General features: G+C 47.7%; 1 protein-coding gene across 3 annotated transcripts in view; it reads left to right on the top strand.

Moving 5' to 3' along the window:
- Window positions 1–25,928, top strand: part of ZRSR2 (zinc finger CCCH-type, RNA binding motif and serine/arginine rich 2) — a 77,791-nt gene that overhangs the window by 30,696 nt on the left and 21,167 nt on the right. For all 3 annotated transcript variants that reach the window (XM_068270780.1, XM_068270783.1, XM_068270782.1), the window contains 3 exons: window positions 691–898; window positions 16,902–16,957; window positions 23,665–23,774. In XM_068270780.1, the coding sequence (XP_068126881.1) occupies window positions 691–898; window positions 16,902–16,957; window positions 23,665–23,774 (374 nt within the window). The remainder of the gene's footprint in view (window positions 1–690; window positions 899–16,901; window positions 16,958–23,664; window positions 23,775–25,928) is intronic.

The following is a 25,928-nucleotide window of genomic DNA, read 5'->3' as shown; positions in this document are numbered from 1 at the left end:
CGTCCGCCAGGAGGTTTTTTGCCCCCAATTTTTTTTTAAAACGCTTTAGCTAGCATTTCGCTAGCTAAGCGTATGTTAAAAGTTGCTCCGGTCCCCCCCCATGCCCGCCGATCGTCTCCGGCTATACATACCTTGCCACGATCCCACAAAAAGCGCAGTTTCCCGATCGGCTTCCGGCGTTGCTATAGCGACGATCGGAGATGACGTCATCGACGTCAGCCGAAATCCCGATTGCCGTCATCGCGAAGGTGGAGCCGATTGGGCGGCTGCGGTGGCGTGGGAACGCTGGGGGGTACGTATAGCAGAAGGTATTGTGGGCGATCGCGGGGGACCGGAGCAACTTTGTGCAGATGCTTAGCTAGGGAACCGCTAGCTAAAGCGTGTGCCTCCATTTTTTTTTTTAAAGTCCTGGGGCCCCCCTCCGTGGGGGCTACCCCGTGTGTAGTACGGTGTTACCGCCAAGGAGGTTAAGACAAAACCAAAAAAGCATTTGGCTTGTGGAATGCCCTATACACTATATGAAAGGAACACTATTATGCAATGAGTAAAAGTTTATCTCGGATCCACTTTAAGTGCAGTAAGCCAATTTTTAGGTATACAGGGTGAGTGTGGCGCGCTTGATCAATTATCCTCTCTAAACAGATAAAGCTAGCCTAGCTAATCCAACGCTTTCCCCCCTGTAACGCACAGGTGTTCCCGCAAACATGCGTACCCCACCTCCAGCCAGACGATGCTCATCCGCGGCATGTTCCTCACCTATGGCATGGAGCAGTCCAAGTGGGACGATGACGACGCCAGCTTGGAATACGGAGATGAGGAGCTTTATCAGCAGTTTTTAGAATTCTATGATGACGTTGTGCCCGAATTCAAGGGCATCGGACAGGTGATCCAGTTCAAGGTAAGAGTCATCCGGGTCACCTGTCATTAAATGTCTTTCATTATGTGTGTCTGTTCCAGTCTGGTGAGCAAGACTGGCAGTGCTGAGGATACGTGAGACTTGGTGGAGAATAATGGGCCCGGACAAGTTTTCGTTTAAACTGCAGTTCTATATTATGACTGCAGGTGTCAGTCTTGCAATAATGGTCTAAGTAGAATTTCAAAGACTTTATTTAAAGGGAAACCAAAGTCTAGTTAAAAAAAAATACTAGAAGCCAATTCTACCTGGGGCTTCTCCTGGCCCCCTGCAGTCGCCCCATGATCGTGCTGGTACTCAACGATCCTCCGGTCCTCCGTCGCGGCGCAGTTTCGCTTTTGCGGACTGAGCCAGTCGATGGCCACTGTGCAGACCTGGCCGCACAAGTCGTTGTCCACAGTCCCGTAGCCGGGAGTGTCCTGAACAGTAGAGATTTTCTCATACTGCACCTGCGCAGGATGCTCCCTGTGATGGAAGTGCGAACATGGACAAGCATGGCAAGGGCCGAACAGGTGCAGTGGTCATTAACTGGCTCAGTCCGCAAAAGCGAAACTGAGCCATGGCGCCTGGGGGCAGCCACTGCCACGGCGCCTGGGGGCAGCCACTGCCACGGCGCCTGGGGGCAGCCACTGCCACGGCACCTGGGGGCAGCCACTGCCACGCCCCCAATTCTCCCCACATCTACTGCCTTGCCCCGTTTTCCCACATCTATTGCCATGCCCCCAATTCTCCCCACATCTACTGCCTTGCCCCGTTTTCCCACATCTATTGCCATGCCCCCAATTCTCCCCACATCTACTGCCATGCCCCCAGTTCTCTCCACATCTACTGCCATGCCCCCAGTTCTCTCCACATCTACTGCCATGCCCCCTGTTCTCTCCAAGTCTACTGCCATGCCCCCAGTTCTCTCCACGTCTACTGCCATGCCCTCTGTTCTCTCCACATCTACTGCCATGCCCCCAGTTCTCTCCACATCTAGTGCCATGCCCCCTGTTCTCTCCACATCTAGTGCCATGCCCCCTGTTCTCTCCACATCTAGTGCCATGCCCCCTGTTCTTCCCACATCTACTGCCATGCCCCCAGTTCTCTCCACATCTACTGCCATGCCCCCTGTTCTTCCCACATCTACTGCCATGCCCCCAGTTCTTCCCACATCTACTGCCATGCCCCTTGTTCTCCTTACATCTGCTGCCATGCCCCTAGTTTCCCCACATCTACTGCCAAACCCCCTTTTCTCCTCACATCTACTGCCATGCCCCCAGTTCTCCCCACATCTCTTGTTGTCCCGGGGACCATGTAGTGTGTTGCAGCAGAGTGTACTCACCTGTCCGGCAATGCGCACCTCCTGTGTCTCATTCCCCAGTCATGTAAGGTACATACAGGCAGGTCACAGGGTACAGGCGCACAGAAAGGCGTGTGAGTGCACTCAGTTGCCAGTGGCAGACAGGTAAGTATGCCCTGCTGCCAACACTCTGCACAGGTCTCAGGGAAACACATTTTAGGTGCGGGGATTGTTCTGGATGTAAGCCTGGCTTCAGGGACATAGAGATAAATTTCCTATTCAAGAGTGATGCATCATGGGAAACGATACTTGCTCACTTAAAGCGGATCTGAGCTAAAAAAAAACAAGCAAACAAAACTATTGCACCAGCAGCCTTATAAATAAAAAGTACATCAAAACTACCTAGCTAAAACTCACTCATAGTTGAACATTTCTAATAAGTGGGTTCTTATATCAAATTCAGCATACCACCATATTAAAAACGTAACCTAAGAAGTTGCAAAACTATTCTGCTAGTCTCTCCCAGCAACACTTGGGATTTTGGAATCAGGAGAGCCTTGGCAGTAGATAGATGAGGTGGAGAAGCTAATTACATTAACCTCCCTGGCGGGAGGTTTTTTTTAAACCTATTTTTTTTTTTATAGCATGTAGCTAGCCTAGCGCTAGCTACATGCGTCCCCCTGTACCGCCTGATCGCCGCCGACAATCATGCCCATCCGGAAATCTCGTTCTGAACGGGATTTCCTTGAGGGCTTCCCCCGTCCACCCCATAGCGCAGCCTGGCGGCAATTGGCCAGGCTGCGCAAGGGGTATGTGGGGGGGCAGGCCCTGTATCACGGCGGATGGGCGGCGAGCGGCGGCAAACGGACCAAACATGCAGCTAGCAAAGTGCTAGCTGTGTGTTTGAAAAAAAAATTATGCAAATCGACCCAGCAGGGCCTGAGAAATCCTCCGTGGCGGCTTACACCATGTCCAGCACGGGGTTACCGCTAAGGAGGTTAAAGGCAGGGCTGTGGAGACGGTCCAAAAATCCACCGACTCCGACTCCGACTCCTCAGTTTAGGATTCCACCGACTCCGACTCCTCTAATTTGCATATTACAATTTTGTTGATTAAAAGTATGTAACACGAAATTCGTCTCTTAACTGCCAACGCTTAGGAATTTTACAAGACAACTGAAGTGAGAAGGATATGTAGACTACTATATTTATTCCCTTTAGACTAAAACTAGTCCTTGGTAAGAGTATTTGTAAAAGGTACAAACCGGAACAAAGAACATCTATCAGGCCCAAGGCAATGTAAGTGTGGGTACATGTAAGAATGATGTGCAGGTACTCTGCAGGGGAATGAGGAGATTCTTCCTCTATTACACATTCTTCATGCACAATCTGAACAAGGTTTATGGGTGACAGACAACACCTCTGTGTTCAATGTGCACAACATTCTCAGTGGATTCCCTGCAGCTCTGTGGGGAGTGCATATGTAGAGTATAGTACTACTGTGTAACAAAGTAAACCTGAGACAGATGAAATTAAAGTTTTATACATACCTGGGGCTTCCTCCAGCCGCCTTCAGGATAATCAGTCCCTCGTTGTCCTCCTCCACCACCTGGATCTTCTGCTATGAGTCCAGGTACTTGAGCCAGTCGGGCGTAGTGCGCATGCACACACTCCGCCGCCAGGAGCATACTACACCTGTGCAGCACTATTGCGCAGGTGCAGAATGTTCCTGGCTGTGGGAGCGGCATGCGGCCGGACAGCGCTGACTGACTGAATTACCAGGACTCATAGCAGAAGATCCGGGTGGTGGAGGACAGCGAGGGACTGATTAGCCTGAAGGGGGCTGGAGGAAGCCCCAGGTATGTATAAAACTTTACTTTTCATCCGTCTCAGGTACCCTTTAATTTGTAGTCACCAAACCAAATTTTAACAACATATCAAATTATTTGATTTCATCAGCAAAGGGAGTGCATACATTTGCATAAATCAGCATCAGTGCAGAATTATTTCCATCTCATTGACCATCTCTATTAGTGACACAGCTACACATCAGGCTTTATTCTTACAGCATAGATGTTATTTAGTATATATAAGAGATTCCTGTGTACACATCATATATACAGTCACAATCAGATATGTATATCTGACCTTAAAAATACGGGGACTGCTTTATTGAAGCAGCACAAGTAACTAATTTTGATTGGTTTATTTCATTTTTGTGGACTAAGCACAGCTATTACTGTATATATACTGTGTATATATACATTATTTTTAATGACTATTACCTGAGAAATAGAACATTTTATCATATTTTCTATTTTAATTACAGTTACAAATTCATTAGGAGTCGGAGTCGGTGCATTTTTTCCCGACTCCGACTCCAGGCACCCAAAATTGCCCGACTCCACGACTCCGACTCCGACTCCACAGCCCTGGTTAAAGGGGAAAAAAATGTTGTGTGTGTGTCCGTTGGGGTATGTGTGTGCGTGTGTCTGTGCGCATGTGTGTGTCTGTTGGGGTGTGTCTGTGCGTGTGTCTGTTGGGGTGTCTTTGCGCGTGTGTCTGTGCGTGTGTGTCGGGGTGTGTGTGTGTCTGTTGGGGTGTGTGCGTGTGCGTGTGTCTGTTGGGGTGTGTGCGCGTGTGTGTGCGCGCCTGTGTGTGCGTGCGTGTGTGTGTGTGTGCGTGCGTGCGTGTGTGTGTGTGTGTGTGCACGCGCGTCTGCACACCTGCATTTCTTTTGCGGGCCTCACTCCTGTCCTCTCACATCTGCTGATTTGTGCATCTGAGACCTGTCCCCCACCTTTCAGACCAACCAATCGAGCATCCAATTAGATTATTATAATCGAATTGGATGAAAACTGGTGCTGCCAAGTGCATGCCCGACCAACAAAGCTAACAATTTCGTGGATGGAAATTGGCCGCATGGTCGATCGCGCATGCTGCAAGATGTTGGGCCGAAGTTGGTTGGTCGGGTGCGTGGCGGTACGACGGTCGATATGTAAACGAACGACGAGACAACGAAACAACTGCCACCGCAGTATATAAAGGTATGTAGTGTGTGCCTTTATACATTACCTGTACGGTGTCAGCCTCCACGCGGTTTCTGTCCATCTCGCCGGGTTCCACATACACAGCGCATAGAGTCTGACATCAGATGCTATGTGCCGCTAGCGTGTATGCGGCTGTTACCCGGTGAGATGGACGGACACCGGGGAGGCTGCGACAGGACAGGTGAGGTATAAGGCCCATACACACGTCGGATTTTTTGCGAACGACCCGTCGTTTGAACATTCCGTCGTTCGCACGTCAAATCCGGCGTGTGTGCAGACCATCGTTCAGGTGATAAGACTGGTTTTCAGCGATCCGCCGGTCTTATCACCTGAACGATAGTCTGCACACACGCCGGATTTGACGTGCGAACGACAGAACGTTCAAACGACGGATCATTCACAAAAATCCGACGTGTGTATGGGCCTCTAAACGCACACACACTACATACATTTATTCATTTTGGGGGCAGCGGCCGGGCGAACGCGGCGGGCTCAGCCGATTCCCTGAGGATTTCATGCTGAAATCAGATGGGAATCGGCCTGTAGTGGATGGGCAGATTCCACCAAGAGACAAATTTATCTCTAATCAATTCTGTTTAGGAATAAATTTGTCTCTTGGTCGAATCTGCCCATAATCCTCTGATTTGTGGCCACCTTTAGTAATTCTTTGTGGTGTGTACACTACTTAGCATAAGTGGGTTTATGTATGTGTTTTGTGTCTAAAGGTGGCCATACACCTAGCGATGTATGGGCAGATTCGACCAAGAGACAAATCTCTCTCTTATCGAATCTGATAAGAGAGAGATCTGTCAGCTGCCCATACACCACTATACACCACCACCATAAATCACACTGACAGCAGAGCATACACAAAAGCTGAAAAATGACAGGCTGGAAAACGCAGGCAGACATTACATACACAGGCGCAGCCAGATGACATCACTGTAACTGACACTGTACACTACCACAGGCTAATTTGCATACTGCACAGTGATTGGAGAAAGGAGCTGCTTGAAGAAGGAGGGGTAGAGGAAGTAGAAATCAGCTGGATGGAACTGTAAACTTGCCAACCAATATATGGCTGCATACTGCAGTGTGAATGCAGTAACAGAAATAAGGACATCTGATACTTATATTACAGCAAACATACATTTGTATTTATTAAAGCAGTATTAAGCAACACATCATATATTTTTATAGTATCAAATTTTAAGGTCAGTTCCACTTTAAAGGGAACCAGAGATGAAGCACCCTCATGTATTTTACCATATATATCAGTGGGAATATTAGAGAAAACACCTACCCTGCTCTCTGTTTCATTATTTACTGTTTAGCCTGCTTCTAATCAGCCCTGATAAAATCCCCGACTGAGCATTCAGTCTGGCTTTGTTCAGGAATCTTTATAGCGGAGTCTGTCTTCTGTGCTGTCTTTTCATTGCCCAAGCCTGCCCCCTTGTGGCTCTGCTCAGGAATCCTTATAGCAAAGCCAGACTGAATGCTCAGTGGAGGATTTTATCTGGGCTGATAAGAAGCAATCTAAAAAGTAAATAATGAAACAGAGAACAGAATAGGTGTTTACTGTCATGTTCCCAATAATATATACGGTAAAATACATGAGGATGCTTCGTCTCTGGTTCACTTTAAAGCTGAATTATAACAAACTAGCCGACCCGCGGCGTACCATACGCCGCATAAAAGGGTAGAGGGCAGGAAGGGGGTATTGGGCACAGCGGCAGGGAGGGGGGTTGGACCCCCCCTCAACTGGGTTCCCCATGTGTGCTCTACCTCCAGCCTAAGCTCAGCAGGAACCCCCCCCCCCCTCACCTGGGTCCCCCATGTGCACTCTCCCCCCCCCCCCCCCTCACCTGGGTCCCCCATGTGCACTCCCCCTCCTGCTTAAGCACAGTAGCAGCCGCCACTATTACTAAGAGGCAGCGGGCGGGGATGACTCACCTCTTCCGTGTTCCATCGTGCATTCCACTGTCGTCACTTCCTGCAATGCCGCACACTGTATTGGTGTAATTTGCCTTTTTAAAACAGAAGGAAATCTGCAATAATTCAGCTTTAAGTGAACATTTGTGGTTACCCACAATGCACTGCTACTAAATATGCAAATTACCCCTTTTCCCCCGTGGTAAGCCAAGCAAGCATCCAGAGCCGCTGGTGTATAGCAAGCATATAGCTTTAAATTTTACACAGTCATATCAAACCCACATGTAGACAGCCTGTTTCAGACTTTTGGTCCTCATCAGTACATGGCAGGGATTGATACGGCTGTATGAGATAGGGCTTGGACCAGTACAACAGAGTAACCAAGCAGCTCAGGGTGACCCAAACCACTCGGAATGTATAGGGGGATAAAAGGGACCAAAAAGACCTCCTACTAAAAAAAGCAAAGCTTGATGTAATTTGCCTTCCTAAAACAGAAGGAAATGTGCAATAATTCAGCTATAAGTGAACATTTGTGGTTACCCACAATGCACTGCTACTAAATATGCAAATAATTCCTTTTCACCCTTGATAAGTCAAGCAAGCCTATAGCTTTAAAGAGAGTCTGAAGCGAGAATAGATCTCGCTTCAGACCTCATAGCTAGCAGGGGCATGCGTGCCCCTGCTAAAACGCCGCTATAGCGCGGCTTAACGGGGGTCCCTGTCCCCCCAAACCCCCTCCGAGCAGCGGGGGAGCGCTTCCTGGTTGGGGCAGGGCTAACCGCCGCAGCCCTGCCCCATGCGCGTCTGTCAGACGCGTACCTCCGCCTCTCCCCCGCCCCTCTCAGTCTTCCTTCACTGAGAGGGGCGGGGGAGAGGCGGCGATGCGCGTCTGATAGACGTGCTGGGAGGCAGGGCTGCAGCCGTTAGCCCTGCCTCCAGGAAGATCAGCTCCAGCGACCTTTTTCCGACCCAGGTTTGCGGGGGGTGGGTTGGGGGTGAAGGGACCCCCGTTAAGCCGCGGGATAGCGGCGTTTTAGCAGGGGCACACGTGCCCCTGCTATATATAAGACCTGAAGCGAGATTTAGTCTCGCTTCAGTGTCTCTTTAAGTTTTACACAGTCATATCAAACCCACATGTGACAGCCTGTTTCAGACTTTTGGTCCTCATCAGTACATTGCTTGGTAAGCCAAGCAAGCATCCAGAGCCACTGGTGTATAGCAAGCATATAGCTTTAAATTTTACACAGTCATATCAAACCCACATGTAGACAGCCTGTTTCAGACTTTTGGTCCTCATCAGTACATGGCAGGGATTGATACGGCTGTATGAGATAGGGCTTGGACAAGTACAACAGAGTAACCAAGCAGCTCAGGGTGACCCAAACTACTAAGAATGTATAGGATGATAAAAGAGACCAAAAAGCCCTCCTACTAAAAAAAGCAAAGCTTGGTGTAATTTTCCTTCTTAAAACAGAAGCAAATCTGCAATAATTCAGCTATAAGTGAACATTTGTGGTTACCCACAATGCACTGCTACTGAATATGCAAATTATCCCTCTTTGCCCTTGGTTTAATATGACACTACTTCTTGCTTGGACCAGCCCTGGGGGCAGGGCGCTACTTCTTCTTCTTGTTTGAAGGTTGAGGCACTTACTCTATTATATAATTACTATTCCCCCTCCAGGCCGCCATGGATAGTGGGGGAATGATATAATTCGGCTTCCAGCGATTGCTGGAGGTCGAATTATTGTGTTTTTTAAGCAACTTCGGCTCCGTCTTCTGACGGCGCCGACGTTACTCACTGAGCGCCGCTATAGACTGATTCCCATTACAGTCTATGGCGGCACTCGCTGCGCCCAAATCTAGCAGTGCTGAAAAGCACTGCTCCACGACCGCTTTGCAGTATTGGTTTTTTGACCCTGCATAGTTTGACATGCGAAAGCAAATGCATATTTGCATGAGCATTGCCTCATGAATAGTCAATTAGGCCAGATTTGCAAAGCCAGACTTGCTAGGGTTAAGCCTCCTTTCCACAGACTGTTAATAGGCAGTGAAATGCCTCTCAAACTCTCTCAACTGCTCACTGCTGCCTAGTAACTGCTCACTGCTGCCTGGTAACTGCTCACTGCTGCCTAGTAACTGCTTGTTGCTGCCTGATAACTGCTTGTTGCTGCCTGATAACTTCTTACTTGTGCCTGGTAACTGCTTGCTGAGCACACAGCTCAACAGTCCGTGGAAAGGAGGCCTCAAACTTGGTCTTTGAGCACGCATACATTTTCTCATGCAAAGTACTTCTTCTTGCTGGAAGGTTGAGGCACTTACTGAATTATATATATATAGATAGATACCTTGTTTTACGAAGGCAAAATTATTTTTAGCATGAGCAGTATGTGTGTCCTCTAAAATCTTATCTCAGAGCAGCACTTTGCAAACTGTGTTTTTAATATTAGTCTTTTTGCTCAGAAGCGCCATCTGCTGACTAAAAGTGGTAAATGTAAAATATCTTTGAAATATTACGTTTTGAGTTTTTAAAGCGGACCTGAACTCGGACTTCCTCTCTGCTCTAAAAGATACACAACAGCATAATGACCTTTAAACAAAAAACATGTCTTTGTTACAGCTGATACAAATCCAAAAATAAATCTGCACTGTTTCTACTCCCTGATCCATGGAAGCAGACATATTGTTTACAGCCTGTACTTTCAAATGGGCTTATCTGCCATAGGCAGTCATGTGACACAGGGAGGAGGATCAGATTACAACGTGTGATTAGACATAAATGAGGGGGAATTACACAGGCTAAACTCTCTAAATACATACGGGGTGCATTTCTCTATGTTTTCCTTCTGTCCTGTGCAAAAGTTCAGGTCCACTTTAAAGTAAACCTGTAATGAAACAAGTGCTCCTAGGGCACAGGTGTCAAACTCAAGGCTCACGGGCCGAATGTGGGCCTTCTTGCCGTTTTATGTGGCCCTCGAGAGCTTCCAATATGCATCATTGTATGCAGTAAAAGAATGACAGTACACTGCCTTCCCAGCCAGAGGAACACACTTGTGACAGCGTTTCTGGATTAAAACATTGTTAAACATCCCAGTACATTTAGAATGGGGCCCCCTTCTGAGATCCAAACCCCCTCACGTAAAACACACCTACCTTCCACCCCCCACAATGCAGAGTAGCACAGCGGAGCAGTGCAGTATATACCTGCTCCAGAGATGCTTCTGGTCTGTTCTCCCCATGGCTGCATGCTTTATACTTCTATACCTCCAGCTTCCGATCATGTGACATGAACCTGGAGTCAGAGGTATGCAGCACATGTGGCTGCCAGGAAGATCAGAGTAGTCCCTAAGCAGCCCTGGAGCAGGTAAATATTTAACTACTTAATGGTATATCTTACTAAAAAAGTTGGCCCGCAACTTAGACTATCTGTTAGATTTTGGCCCCTGACGTGATTGAGTTTGACACACCTGGCCTGGGGTGTACTTGCCTCGGGAGGGGGAAGACTCAAGATCCTGAAGAGGCTTCCCTTGTCCTCCCGTTCAGCCCCGTTCCTGCACTGGGAACCCCCGAACTCTTCAGAATCATAACAAGCCAGTGACGCCTCGCGCAAGCTCACTAGCGACTTACTGCCTCGGCTCCGATTGGACCGCTCTACTGCCCAGGTGGTATAGAATGGACCTGATCGAGCTCGGCTGTTTCTACCAGAGCCCAGGCAGTAAGCCACTAGTGCGCCTGCGGGAGGCGTGTCACAGACTTGTGATCTGAGCGCAGACCAGCCTTGTCGCTTAAAGAGGAACTTCAGCCTAAACAAACATACCCTCATTAAGTTACATCAGTTATGTTAATTAAAATAGATAGGTAATATAATCTCTTACCCACCCTGTTTTAAAACAACAGACAAATGTTTGTGATTTCATGGGGGCAGCCATCTTTTTGGTTGAAAGGAGGTGACAGGGAGCATGAGACACAGTTCCAACTGTCCCGTGTCCTGATCACCCCTCCCAGCTGCTAGGCAACGAGAATAACAACATCAGAAATCCCATCATGATTTGCACAGCATCAGGGGAAAAATGCCCGGGCAGATTTCTTTGATGGGGCAGAGCTTGGCTTCTGTGCAGCTAAAAATGGGTAAGAAAAACAAAGTTCTGATGCTGTGAAACTGTTAAAGAAACACCAAGCCTTTTCAGTTCTGCTGAGTAGATTTTTAGTCTGGAGGTTCACTTTAATTTCAGGAAAGGGAAAAGGAGGGGGGGGGGGGGGGTGAGAGGATGAGAAAAGCCTATTTAGGATCCAGGATCCAGAGGCTTCCCACTCTCGAGGTAAGTACACCCTAAGAGCACTATTATCCATACAGGTTCACTTGGGGGGGGGGGGGGGGGGGGTAAGCATTTTATAAACTAGTCCTAAACTTCAGGCAGTAGAAGCCGTGTGCGATCCTTGCAAGCTGGCAGCTGGGGCGCGCTTGCTGTTTCTTTCAGATGCTTTGTCTTCCCGGCCCCATTGTGTGACTGTCTCTCCTTTAGTATTTGCCGTGACTCTCGCAGTGACAACCTGACAGATGAATTATTCAGACGTCTCCTCCTTGATCTTCTCCTCACATGACCATCAAAGGCTGGAGATGGGCAGCGTGTGATCAGGCACTGAGTCACTGCCGAGCGAGGCCACCGGCCCCACGCTGTGATGTCTTCTGTGTAGAAGCGGAGGGGAAAAAAAAGACAGAAGATGTTGTGCACAATCCAGCATGGCCTGTCCAGCGCTGATAAGTTTCAGGTCCTGGCACTCTATTTCAGCTACACACAGAATCCCAGAGCAGCTGAGGGTGACCCAGAACCTCTAGGAAAGTATAAGGGCTCATTTCCACTATAGCGAATTCGCATGCGTTTTTCGCATGAAAATTCGCATAGCAATACAAGTGAATGGGACTGTTTCCACTTGTCAGGATTCCTTTGCGTTTTTCTGTGCAGAAAAAATTTGTATGGCAGAGCCATCAGATTTCGCATACCGCATACCGCTATGCAAATCGCATACAATGTATTTAATAGGAAATTCGCATGAGGTTTGGGCATGCGAATTTTCATAGAAACAATGGAAAAGCACACCAGCACTGCCATGGTTAAATTCGCATACATCGTCATCCATGCGAATTCGCATGCGAATTCGCATGAAAATTCGTATAGACCCGCATGCAAAATTCGCATCCGCATGCGAATTTTTACCGCGGCGATTCGCACCGCACAAATGGAAATGCAGCCTGAAAGAGACCGGAAAGCCCTCCTACTAAAAAGCAAAGCTCAGTGTAGTTCGACTTCTTAAAGTGTAACTGTCGGGCATAAAATAAAAAATCAATTCTTTATTTTTATCTGGTAAACAAGTAATTTGGATGCTAACTGGGCAATTTAAACATTAAAGAGACACTGAAGCGAAAAAAAATATATGATATAGTGAATTGGTTGTGTACTATGAATAATTACTAGAAGATTAGCAGCAAAGAAAATATTCTCATCTTTTTATTTTCAGGTATATAGTGTTTTTTTCTAACATTGTATCATTCTATAAAATGTGCAGATTACACAACACTCAGCATTCAAAATTAGTCTTTCAGAGCAGTCTGTGCACTAATGACCTCTCCTCTAGCAGAGGAAAAGAAAACAGTTCAATTACAGTTGAGATAATAAAAGTCAGATAACAGCCCTCTCCATGACTAAAGGCCCATACACACGTCGGATTTCCGCGAACGACGGGTCGTTTGAACGTCCCGTCGTTCGCCCGCTAAATCGGGCGTGTGTACAGACTCGTTCGTTTGATAAGAGTGGGCTTGAGCGATCCGACTTAGTCGGATAGTTAATGGCTTGTTTACATAGAGATAACAACTGGAGTTTCTTAACTCTTCCTGTACTGGAAACAATTAGACTGATGTATCTGATCTTAATGTTTTATTTCTTAGCTGTACTACACATACAAATCATAATATCATAATTTTTTTCCGCTTCAGTGTCTCTTTAAAATCACTATTACTTTCCTTGTTGATAAATGATCATTCCCCAGCTTACCCGAATCTTATTTGGTACGCAAATAGGAAGTTGCAGGGCATGCTGGTTTGTCCTTTTTTGCTTCCCTACTTCCCCCTCAGACTTAACTAATGCAGCCTGATTGGCTGAAGCCTTTTTCCCTCCTGTTTTTTGCCTTCCACATCTCTGTTCCTCTCTGATTGGCCAATATTTCTCATGCTGAGACAATGCACTTTCTATAGTGAAGGGCATACACAATTAAGCAGAGGAGAGTAAGGGAGGAAATTACATCAGGATTGATTTCAAAATAGCCACGCTTAAAATGGGAAATGCTAAGGAGGATTTTCTCTTTTTTTTACTATAGAAAAATCACTGAAATCAAAGCATGGACAGTGCAATACATATGTTATGTAAGTAGAGCAAGTATTTATCTACTTATATATGTGTTTTCTGAGATAGTATGGCTGACAGCTGCTCTTTAAAACAAAGTATTTGCAATAATTCAGCTTTTAAGTGAACTACTGTGGTTACCCACAATGAATCACTACTGAATATGCAAATGATCTCTTTATGCCCTTGTACCTGCTGGTGTATAGCAAGCCTATAGCTTTACATTTTACAGAGCCACACCAACCCAACATGCAGACAGCCTGTTTTGGACTATTGGTCTTCCTCAGTGCATAGCAGGGATTGCTATGGGTCTATGGGATAGGGGCTTGGACCAGTACAACAGAGTAACCAAGCAGCTCGGGGTGACCCAAACCACTAGGAACGTATAGGGGGATAAAAGAGACCAAAAAGCCCCCTACAAAAAGCAACGAGCAGTGTAGTTTGCCTTCTTAAGGGTCGGTTCAGACGGACGTCCTCCAGTGCCCCGTTCAGCGGCGTCTCGTTCAGGGGCCTGCGCGGGCTTTCAGCAGAGATTCTCAGCGTCCCGTTGTGATCAGCGATTTTCGTCCCTGCAGGGGGACATGAAGACGTGTCAGCTAATCGACCAGAGTCGCCTAGAACGACAGGGAAAATTTGGATTGGAACGCTGTGTTTATGTAAACAACCGTAAATGGCTAAAATAAACGCTGTGATTCACTTGAATGGGAGCGTTGTATCAGATGCCTGCAGTAATCGTCACCAAGCATCCGTGTGAGCCGGTCCTAAAAAAAAAACTTTGTCGACCCTCCAACCTAGCCCCCCCCACACACCCACACACACACACAGAGCAATACAGCGCGTTGTGTAGCTCATAGGTTCTCAACGTGTGGTACGCGTACCCCAGGGGGTACTTCTGAGGGTTCTAGGGGGTACTCGGGCTTGATATACTTAACCAAAAATAACAAATTTCGAGTTTTAGAAAATGATAAATCTTATTTAAACAACCCCAAATTAGTATTTTAGCTAATTAAAAGCAATAGTAAATGCTTGGAAATTGTTTAGAGCCAGTTATAATGTACTAGGATTAAATCTATATTTGTCAAGGGGTACGTGTGATAATGTTTACCATGCCAGGGGGTACTTGGTGAGTACAGGGTTTTAAAAGGGGTACATACCAATAAAATGTTGAGAAACACTGGTGTAGCTGACATATGTCTATACAGCTGAGCCCAGCTATGTCGCCCAAGAGGATCGGGTTCTGATCCCCGACGGTGCAGCGACGTCAGTAGTTTGGTGTGTACGAGATACCATAAATGAAGTAGTCCAAGGCTTTATGTGCCACCTCAATAGTCCCGGTAACAGTTGTTGGGTGTGGAATGAGACACATCAAACAAGCAAGTTTGCAAGCCTTGCCTAACTACTGTTCTCCAATGGTATGAGCAGCATAGACACTGTCCTGCCTGCTTACTCGTAAACGTAAGAGCTTGGCAATGCTGAACATAAGTGCTGGCTATGCTGAACATAAGTGCTTGGCTATGCTGAGCATAAGTGCTTGGCTATGCTGAACATAAGTGCTTGGCTATGCTGAGCATAAGTGCTTGGCTATGCTGAACATAAGTGCTTGGCTATGCTGAGCATAAGTGCTTGGCTATGCTGAGCATAAGTGCTTGGCTATGCTGAGCATAAGTGCTTGGCTATGCTGAGCATAAGTGCTTGGCTATGCTGAACATAAGTGCTTGGCTATGCTGAGCATAAGTGCTTGGCTATGCTGAGCATAAGTGCTTGGCTATGCTGAACATAAGTGCTTGGCTATGCTGAACATAAGTTCTTGGCTATGCTGAGCATAAGTGCTTGGCTATGCTGAGCATAAGTGCTTGGCTATGCTGAACATAAGTGCTTGGCTATGCTGAGCATAAGTGCTTGGCTATGCTGAACATAAGTGCTTGGCTATGCTGAACATAAGTGCTTGGCTATGCTGAGCATAAGTGCTTGGCTATGCTGAACATAAGTGATTGGCTATGCTGAACATAAGTGCTTGGCTATGCTGAGCATAAGTGCTTGGCTATGCTGAGCATAAGTGCTTGGCTATGCTGAACATAAGTGCTTGGCTATGCTGAACATAAGTGCTTGGCTATGCTGAACATAAGTGCTTGGCTATGCTGAACATAAGTGCTTGGCTATGCTGAGCATAAGTGCTTGGCTATGCTGAACATAAGTGCTTGGCTATGCTGAGCATAAGTGCTTGGCTATGCTGAGCATAAGTGCTTGGCTATGCTGAGCATAAGTGCTTGGCTATGCTGAGCATAAGTGCTTGGCTATGCTGAGCATAAGTGCTTGGCTATGCTGAACATAAGTGCTTGGCTATGCTGAGCATAAGTGCTTGGCTATGCTGAACATAAGTGCTTGGCTATGCTGAACATAAGTGCTTGGCTATGCTGAACATAAGTGCTTGGCTATGCTGAACATAAGTGCTTGGCTATGCTGAGCATAAGTGCTTGGCTATGCTGAACATAAGTGCTTGGCTATGCTGAGCATAAGTGCTTGGCTATGCTGAGCATAAGTGCTTGGCTATGCTGAGCATAAGTGCTTGGCTATGCTGAGCATAAGTGCTTGGCTATGCTGAGCATAAGTGCTTGGCTATGCTGAACATAAGTGCTTGGCTATGCTGAACATAAGTGCTTGGCTATGCTGAGCATAAGTGCTTGGCTATGCTGAGCATAAGTGCTTGGCTATGCTGAACATAAGTGCTTGGCTATGCTGAGCATAAGTGCTTGGCTATGCTGAGCATAAGTGCTTGGCTATGCTGAACATAAGTGCTTGGCTATGCTGAACATAAGTGCTTGGCTATGCTGAACATAAGTGCTTGGCTATGCTGAACATAAGTGCTTGGCTATGCTGAACATAAGTGCTTGGCTATGCTGAGCATAAGTGCTTGGCTATGCTGAGCATAAGTGCTTGGCTATGCTGAACATAAGTGCTTGGCTATGCTGAACATAAGTGCTTGGCTATGCTGAGCATAAGTGCTTGGCTATGCTGAACATAAGTGCTTGGCTATGCTGAACATAAGAGCTTGGCTATGCTGAACATAAGTGCTTGGCTATGCTGAACATAAGTGCTTGGCTATGCTGAACATAAGTGCTTGGCTATGCTGAACATAAGTGCTTGGCTATGCTGAACATAAGTGCTTGGCTATGCTGAACATAAGTGCTTGGCTATGCTGAACATAAGTGCTTGGCTATGCTGAACATAAGTGCTTATGTAACTGATGATGATCTGTTTTTTGCAAGAAGTTAGCAATGAATTGAGAGCAGAGCATATGTCAATTTGTTGTTTTGTTCATTTTTTCAGGTTAGCTGCAACTTCGAGCCTCATTTAAGAGGGAATGTGTATGTTCAATACCAGACGTAAGTTTTCATGTTCACTTGTGTCCTGTGAATTTCCTGCCTTGCTTGCCGTCCATTACGACTTGTGTGTTTTGGAATGAGGGGAATGGATCATGTGGTTTAGGATCACTGTCTTGATGGGAAGATTAGTGTGTGGCGCATTATCTTGCGCTGCTGTGTTGTGCTAGACGAGCACAGTGCAATTTCCTGTCTGATTAACCGGATCGTGCCAATTGTTTCCGACATGTCCGATCGTGGTCGATATTTGGACATTAGAAAATCAATCCCAGCATGAATCGGAAGCCAGTGGCGGTTGCAGCTTCACATTTTTAGGGTGGGCACAAAGGGGGCACTGTGGCTTGCTGGTGGGGCCCATTTGGATGAACAAAATCATTGTTTGTATGGCGAGGTTTAGATATAATTAGCCTAATTCATGTGATAAAATTAAGGCTATCTAGTTCAGCAATGATAGCAACCAAATGTAAACATCACAATCAGAACTCAGGCTTTTGAGCAGAGCAGATTGTCCAAATGATGGTGCTTTTATTGAAGAAAAGTTAGCTACAGATGTACTTGACTAGTTTGTTGGCATTCTCTAATCCTTACTTGCTAGCAGTAGATATTGCAAGGATTGTGAGGTATTTATGGCAAACAGATAAGACCCTTGGTTTTGGATATTGCAAGGATTGTGAGGTATTTATGGCAAACAGATAAGACCCTTGGTTTTGGATCTTGCAAGGATTTTGAGGTATTTATGGCAAATAGACAAAATCCTTGGTTTCAAGCTGACATGGAAACTTTTTTTTTTTTTTTTTTTTTTTACAGACCCTATCCTGGGTTCACTGTATGCTCCTGAAACCATTAACTTTATGTTACTGGGGGAGGGGGCACAATAATTCCTGGAGGGGGCAGTCACCCAGTGTAGCGCCCCCTGTGTCAGGAGCAGTTTGGACATGTACATACTGTGCAACTTCCTGTCCAATTACCTGTCAATCGGAGGGAAGATTGCGTCGTGTGTACCTAGCATTACACTGATGAAATCATTCCCATTACCAGAAATCACGATCCTACAGCAGAGCCTGGAGCTCAAGACAAGTCACAGGACATTTTATATTGCGCCAACCACTTACGGCGCACTCCACAGGCGACTAGGATCATTAGGTAGTTTTGCCCAAAGACTCCTTGCTGTTTTACGTACTGGCTTGAGCCGGGATTCCAATCCTTGGCTAAGGGCTTTAATCAAAGGCACCAGCCTTAGGGCCCCTTTACACTTAATGCGTTGATGTGTATTAGTATGCATTAGTACACGTTTTTTCCATAGTAGTGCATTGTGAAAAAGCTTTTGGATAAAACACGTATAGTGGGAACTGTGCCATAGGAAAACATGGGTATTACTTTGAAAATCAGTTTTCTTCCAGTTTTAACTGAGAGCAACTGATGAAGTGTAAAGGGGCCCATGGCGTTTCGCTGTCCAGCTGAACCTCTAGTGGCTGGTTCAGAATCTGCACAGGACACTAGAGGATGCAAGCTATACACTGAAGCATGCTGCTCAACGCACTTCGCACACGTTGGTACTCTCCAATTGGGGTTGAGATCAGCCAATCAGCGGGCCATAGCCTTAGGCCTATTTTTTTAGGCCAAAATATGTGCGTTGACATTAGTGCATAGTAGCTTATCCGCGGTTATATACAGTATGTTACAAACATTGAATCTGAGGTATGAGGAACTTGCAATGATGATGTGAGGTGCAATAGGCCTACAGATTGGACACTGTAATGTGCTTTTAAAGAGTCCCTGAAGTGTTAAAAAATACCTCTTTTTATTTCAGAATCCTGTTCAGCAGTATCAGCAAAGATGATTCACTGCATCCTTGCGGCCGTCCGAGATCTTTACCCCCCCCCCCCCCCCCCCAAATCCTGGAGCAAAATTCTACAACTTTGAAAGTCGCAGATTTTGCTGCCCGGGGGGAGGCAGAGCTTTGTGCTACAGCAGCCCCGCCTCCTGGCCATTCAATCACTGCTGCTGATCGCCGCCTCTCCCCGCCCCTCTCCGTGAAAGAAGACTAAGAGGGGCGGGGAGAGGCGGCGATCAGCAGCAGTGATTGAATGGTCTGGAGGCAGAGCTACAGCCATTAGCTCTGCCTCCTACAGGAAGTAGCGGAGAATTTAGCCCCGGGCAATTTGGGGATGGGAATAATCTTGGACGGCCACAGGGATGCGGCGAATCATCTTTGCTGATACTACTGAACAGGATTCTGAAATAAAAAGAGGTATTTTTAACACTTCAGACTGTCAGTAAAGCAAACAAGCAAGCAAGCAAAAAAAAGCACATGATATAATGAATTATATGTGTAGTACGGATAATAAACAGAAAATTAGTAGCAAAGAAAAGAGTCCCATATTTTTATTTTCAGCTATGTAGCTTATTTTTTTTTTTATGTAACATTACTTCATTCCGTCACAGTTGCAGTTTAAAAACCACACTCTATTTTTTTATCTATAAAACAAAGCAGAAATAATGACCTTTTGAACTTTCCTGCAGTAAAGCCTCATCTCAAGCTGTCTCTCGCTATTTCTTGGCTGTTTACGTGCTCAGAAAACAGGACTGTATTCCACCCAGGTTGGGTGGAATAGCTTAGAGAATAGATAACTGAAGATTTGTAACTCTTCCTGTACTGGAAAACATTATGAGACTCTTGTCTTTGCTGCTAATGCTCTATTTCTTAGCTGTACTACACCTACAATTCATTATCGTAAGTTTATTTTTTTGCTTCAGGTTTGCTTTTTAAAGATGAAAATAGATTTAGATGTGAACTTCTAGTTCTGTAAAGGTGACATTTCATCTAACATCTTGGTTGCTATGGAATCACAATGCAGTTGACTGAGGAGAGGACCGATCTTACATTAAGCAGGAGGCCGCTGGGAAGCTTTTTTTGCCGGAATATATTTGAACACTCTTGGATATTCTCTGTGTAATAGCTGCTGCACAGCATAAGCCGCTTTCAGTCGTGTAACGCATAAAACTGCTGCAGGGCCAGAGACAAATGAAAGCGTTTTGAATTGAGGTTTTGTATTTTTCCTATTCTAGTATGACTCGTGCTTCAGAGTACTCTGTGTGAAGCTCGGAGCAAATACAGATCTGAGCTACGTGATATTTTTTTTGGGGGGCAGAACTCAGCTAAACATGTCTTGTGGCTTCTGAGACTACTGTAGGTGTAAATACAAATAAAGCGTAAATATTCACTTAGAGGAATGTTTAGCTTTTACTAGACTGTAAGAAGGACATGTGGACTGCAGTTCATGAAAATGAAGAGGTGGGACTGGAGATGGTAACTGGAAGAGGAGCTGGGATGGAAAGTAACCCTGACGAGGAGCTGGGGATAGAGGATGCTGCTATCGGAGTAGCCAGGAGGAGGAGCTGGGGATAGATGATGCTGCTAGCGGAGTAGCCAGGAGGAGGAGCTGGGGATAGATGATGCTGCTAGCGGAGTAGCCAGGAGGAGGAGCTGGGGATAGAGGATGCTGCTAGCGGAGTAGCCAGGAAGAGGAGCTGGGGAGAGAGGATGCTGCTATCGGAGTAGCCAGGAGGAGGGGCTGGGGATAGAGGATGCTGCTATCGGAGTAGCCAGGAGGAGGAGCTGGGGATAGATGATGCTGCTAGCGGAGTAGCCAGGAGGAGGAGCTGGGGATAGATGATGCTGCTAGCGGAGTAGCCAGGAGGAGGAGCTGGGGATAGAGGATGCTGCTAGCGGAGTAGCCAGGAGGAGGAGCTGGGGATAGATGATGCTGCTAGCGGAGTAGCCAGGAAGAGGAGCTGGGGATAGAGGATGCTGCTAGCGGAGTAGCCAGGAGGAGGGGCAGGGGATAGCGGATGCTGCTAGCGGAGTAGCCAGGAGGAGGAGCTGGGGATAGAGGATGCTGCTATCGGAGTAGCCAGGAGGAGGAGCTGGGGATAGATGATGCTGCTAGCGGAGTAGCCAGGAAGAGGAGCTGGGGATAGAGGATGCTGCTAGCGGAGTAGCCAGGAGGAGGAGCTGGGGATAGCGGATGCTGCTAGCGGAGTAGCCAGGAGGAGGGGCAGGGGATAGCGGATGCTGCTAGCGGAGTAGCCAGGAGGAGGAGCTGGGGATAGATGATGCTGCTAGCGGAGTAGCCAGGAGGAGGAGCTGGGGATAGATGCTGCTGCTAGCGGAGTAGCCAGGAGGAGGAGCTGGGGATAGAGGATGCTGCTATCGGAGTAGCCAGGAGGAGGAGCTGGGGATAGAGGATGCTGCTATCGGAGTAGCCAGGAGGAGGAGCTGGGGATAGATGATGCTGCTAGCGGAGTAGCCAGGAGGAGGAGCTGGGGATAGATGATGCTGCTATCGGAGTAGCCAGGAGGAGGAGCTGGGGATAGATGATGCTGCTAGCGGAGTAGCCAGGAAGAGGAGCTGGGGATAGAGGATGCTGCTAGCGGAGTAGCCAGGAAGAGGAGCTGGGGATAGAGGATGCTGCTAGCGGAGTAGCCAGGGGGAGGAGCTGGGGATAGATGATGCTGCTAGCGGAGTAGCCAGGAAGAGGAGCTGGGGATAGAGGATGCTGCTAGCGGAGTAGCCAGGAGGAGGGGCAGGGGATAGCGGATGCTGCTAGCGGAGTAGCCAGGAGGAGGAGCTGGGGATAGATGATGCTGCTAGCGGAGTAGCCAGGAAGAGGAGCTGGGGATAGAGGATGCTGCTATCGGAGTAGCCAGGAGGAGGAGCTGGGGAGAGAGGATGCTGCTAGCGGAGTAGCCAGGAGGAGGAGCTGGGGATCGAGGATGCTGCTATCGGAGTAGCCAGGAGGAGGAGCTGGGGAGAGAGGATGCTGCTATCGGAGTAGCCAGGAGGAGGGGCTGGGGATAGAGGATGCTGCTATCGGAGTAGCCAGGAGGAGGAGCTGGGGATAGAGGATGCTGCTAGCGGAGTAGCCAGGAAGAGGAGCTGGGGATAGAGGATGCTGCTAGCGGAGTAGCCAGGAGGAGCTGGGGATAGAGGATGCTGCTAGCGGAGTAGCCAGGAGGAGGGGCAGGGGATAGCGGATGCTGCTAGCGGAGTAGCAAGGAGGAGAAGCTGGGGATAGATGATGCTGCCAGCGGAGTAGCCAGGAAGAGGAGCTGGGGATAGAGGATGCTGCTATCGGAGTAGCCAGGAGGAGGAGCTGGGGATAGAGGATGCTGCTAGCGGAGTAGCCAGGAAGAGGAGCTGGGGATAGAGGATGCTGCTATCGGAGTAGCCAGGAGGAGGAGCTGGGGATAGAGGATGCTGCTAGCGGAGTAGCCAGGAGGAGGGGCAGGGGATAGCGGATGCTGCTAGCGGAGTAGCCAGGAGGAGGAGCTGGGGATAGCGGATGCTGCTAGCGGAGTAGCTAGGAGGAGGAGCTGGGGATAGAGGATGCTGCTAGCGGAGTAGCCAGGAGGAGGAGCTGGGGATCGAGGATGCTGCTATCGGAGTAGCCAGGAGGAGGAGCTGGGGATAGAGGATGCTGCTAGCGGAGTAGCCAGGAGGAGGGGCAGGGGATAGCGGATGCTGCTAGCGGAGTAGCCAGGAGGAGGAGCTGGGGATAGAGGATGCTGCTAGCGGAGTAGCCAGGAGGAGGAGCTGGGGATAGAGGATGCTGCTAGCGGAGTAGCCAGGAGGAGGGGCAGGGGATAGCGGATGCTGCTAGCGGAGTAGCCAGGAGGAGGAGCTGGGGATAGCGGATGCTGCTAGCGGAGTAGCTAGGAGGAGGAGCTGGGGATAGAGGATGCTGCTAGCGGAGTAGCCAGGAGGAGGAGCTGGGGATCGAGGATGCTGCTATCGGAGTAGCCAGGAGGAGGAGCTGGGGATAGAGGATGCTGCTAGCGGAGTAGCCAGGAGGAGGGGCAGGGGATAGCGGATGCTGCTAGCAGAGTAGCCAGGAGGAGGAGCTGGGGATAGAGGATGCTGCTAGCGGAGTAGCCAGGAGGAGGAGCTGGGGATCGAGGATGCTGCTATCGGAGTAGCCAGGAGGAGGAGCTGGGGATAGAGGATGCTGCTATCGGAGTAGCCAGGAGGAGGAGCTGGGGATAGAGGATGCTGCTATCGGAGTAGCCAGGAGGAGGAGCTGGGGATAGAGGATGCTGCTATCGGAGTAGCCAGGAGGAGGAGCTGGGGATAGCGGATGCTGCTATCGGAGTAGCCAGGAAGAGGAGCTGGGGATTTCGGATGCTGCTAGCGGAGTAGCCGGGATTAGGAGCTGGGAATGGAGAGTGCTGTTAGAGGAGTGGCCCGGATGAGGAGCTGGGAATGGAGAGTGCTTTTGGCAGAGTAGCCGGGATGAGGAGCTGGGGATAGAGGATGCTGCTATCGGAGTAGCCGGGATGAGAAGCTGGGAATGGAGAGTGCTGTCAGTAGAGCAGCCAAGATCAGGAAGACGGTCTTTAGGGTTAAGTACTGGTTGGTTCTTAATTTTAGGTGGGGTTTGTGGTTTAGGGTTAAGGTTAGGCACCACCTGGGGCGTTTAAGGGTTAGGAATAACCCAGGGGGCAGCGGTTAGGGTAAGGTTAGGCGAGGACATAGTAAAATATTGGTAATATTTGAATATCGGAATTTACTTGAGGAATATCGGTAATGTACTAATATTATAATTCTAAAATAAAAAAAATGGCTGGAGCTGTTCTGCAGTCCAATGTCTTAGTGTTATGTTTGCCTTATTTTATTATATAAGTTCATGTTGCTGGTTTCCTCCCTGCAGGGAAGAAGAGTGCTCACAGGCTTTCTCTTTGTTCAACGGCCGATGGTACGCCTCCCGCCAGCTCCAGTGCGAGCTCTCGCCCATCACCAAGTGGAGATCCGCCATCTGTGGTAAGATAACTCAACTTCAAATACAGCATTTCCCCAACAGCGAAACAAACAATAATTCCAGAAATAATCAAATACAGTACATCAACACTTTGAGAAAAGTAACAGAAGATCTTATGCAGCACAAATGACCTAAAAGGTCCCAGGAAAGAAACCCATGAAACACTATAAAATGCAACCACCAGGTATCAGATGTATCAGAGGTCCCCAAACTTTTTCGGTCAAGGGCCAGGTCAACATACAGACTGCTGGGGGGGCCACAACACATAAAATGATGTTGAAAAACCAGGGCTGTGGAGTCGGTCCAAAAATCCACCGACTCCGACTCCTAAGTTTAGGATTCCACCGACTCCGACTCCTCGACTCCGACTCCTCGACTCCGACTCCTCTAATTTGCATATTACAATTTTGTTGATTAAAAGTAGGTAACATGAAATTCGTCTCTTAACTGCCAACGCTTAGGAATTTTACAAGACAACTGAAGTGAGAAGGATATGGAGACTACTATATTTATTCCCTTTAGACTAAAACTAGTCCTTGGTAAGAGTACTTGTAAAAAAGGTACAAACCGGAACAAAGAACATCTATCAGGCCTTAGGCAATGTAAGTGTGGGTACATGTAAGAATGATGTGCAGGTACTCTGCAGGGGAATGAGGAGATTGTAAACAGACAACACCTCTGTGTTCAATGTGCACAGCATTCTCAGTGGATTCCCTGCAGCTCTGTGGGGAGTGCATATGTAGAGTATAGTACTACTGTGTAACAAAGTAAACCTGAGACAGATGAAATTAAAGTTTTATACATACCTGGGGCTTCCTCCAGCCGCCTTCAGGATAATCAGTCCCTCGTTGTCCTCCTCCACCACCTGGATCTTCTGCTATGAGTCCAGGTACTTGAGCCAGTCGGGCGTAGTGCGCATGCACACACTCCACCGCCAGGAGCATACTACACCTGTGCAGCACTATTGCGCAGGTGCAGAATATTCCTGGCTGTGGGAGCGGCATGCGGCCGGACATCGCTGACTGGCTGAATTACCAGGACTCGTAGCAGAAGATCCGGGTGGTGGAGGACAGCGAGGGACTGATTAGCCTGAAGAGGGCTGGAGGAAGCCCCAGGTATGTATAAAACTTTACTTTTCATCCGTCTCAGTTACCCTTTAATTTGTAGTCACCAAACCAAATTTTAACAAGATATCAAATTATTTGATTTCATCAGCAAAGGGAGTGCATACATTTGCATAAATCAGCATCAAGGCAGAATTATTTCCATCTCGTTGACCATCTCTATTAGTGACATGGCTACACATCAGGCTTTATTCTTGCAGCATAGATGTTATTTCGTATATATAAGAGATTCCTGTGTACACATCATATATACAGTCACAATCAGATCTGTATATCTGACCTTAAAAATACGGGGACTGCTTTATTGAAGCAGCACAAGTAACTAATTTTGATTGGTTTATTTCATTTTTGTGGACTAAGCACAGCTATTACTGTATATATACATTATTTTTAATGACTATTATCTGAGAAATAGAACATTTTATCATATTTTCTATTTTAATTACAGTTACAAATTCATTAGGAGTCGGAGTCGGTGCATTTTTTCCCGACTCCGACTCCAGGCACCCAAAATTGCCCGACTCCACGACTCCGACTCCACAGCCCTGTAAAACATTACATTGAGGTATTGATTCCTCCCCATCATGCCCGGAGGAGAACTCCCAGCACAGCAGCAGCCAGTCACGCGGCACCCGAAGAACGTCTTTGTGCACCAGCTCGTGAAGCATACCCTAGTGACAACCTGCCGGCCAGTTGGACAGCAGTGTCACCTGATGCAGAATTGGATGCTCGCTGCAGTATGTGGATGGGTGGTGCAAGCACTGCTATTCTATATGCAGGCTGGCGATATTTAATGGTGCAGTGGACCACAGTTCTACATTTTGTCTTTGGGGGCCAGTGAAACAGCCTCAGGGGGCCGCATTCGGCCCACGGTCTGTAGTTTGAGGACCATTGAGTTATATGTATTAGGGGAGTATGAAACCTGAAGCGAGTTTTCTCCCTTTATGTAGATGGAAGGCTATGGATACAGTGGAGCAGAGGTTCTCAGTCACCTGTGCCTATTCTATTTCTCCTGCTGATCGTGTCTCTCAT

This window comes from Hyperolius riggenbachi, chromosome 2 (genome assembly GCF_040937935.1).
Source record: "Hyperolius riggenbachi isolate aHypRig1 chromosome 2, aHypRig1.pri, whole genome shotgun sequence".
Classification (NCBI taxonomy): Eukaryota; Metazoa; Chordata; class Amphibia; order Anura; family Hyperoliidae; genus Hyperolius; species Hyperolius riggenbachi.
This window is presented reverse-complemented; position numbering and strand designations above follow the sequence as displayed.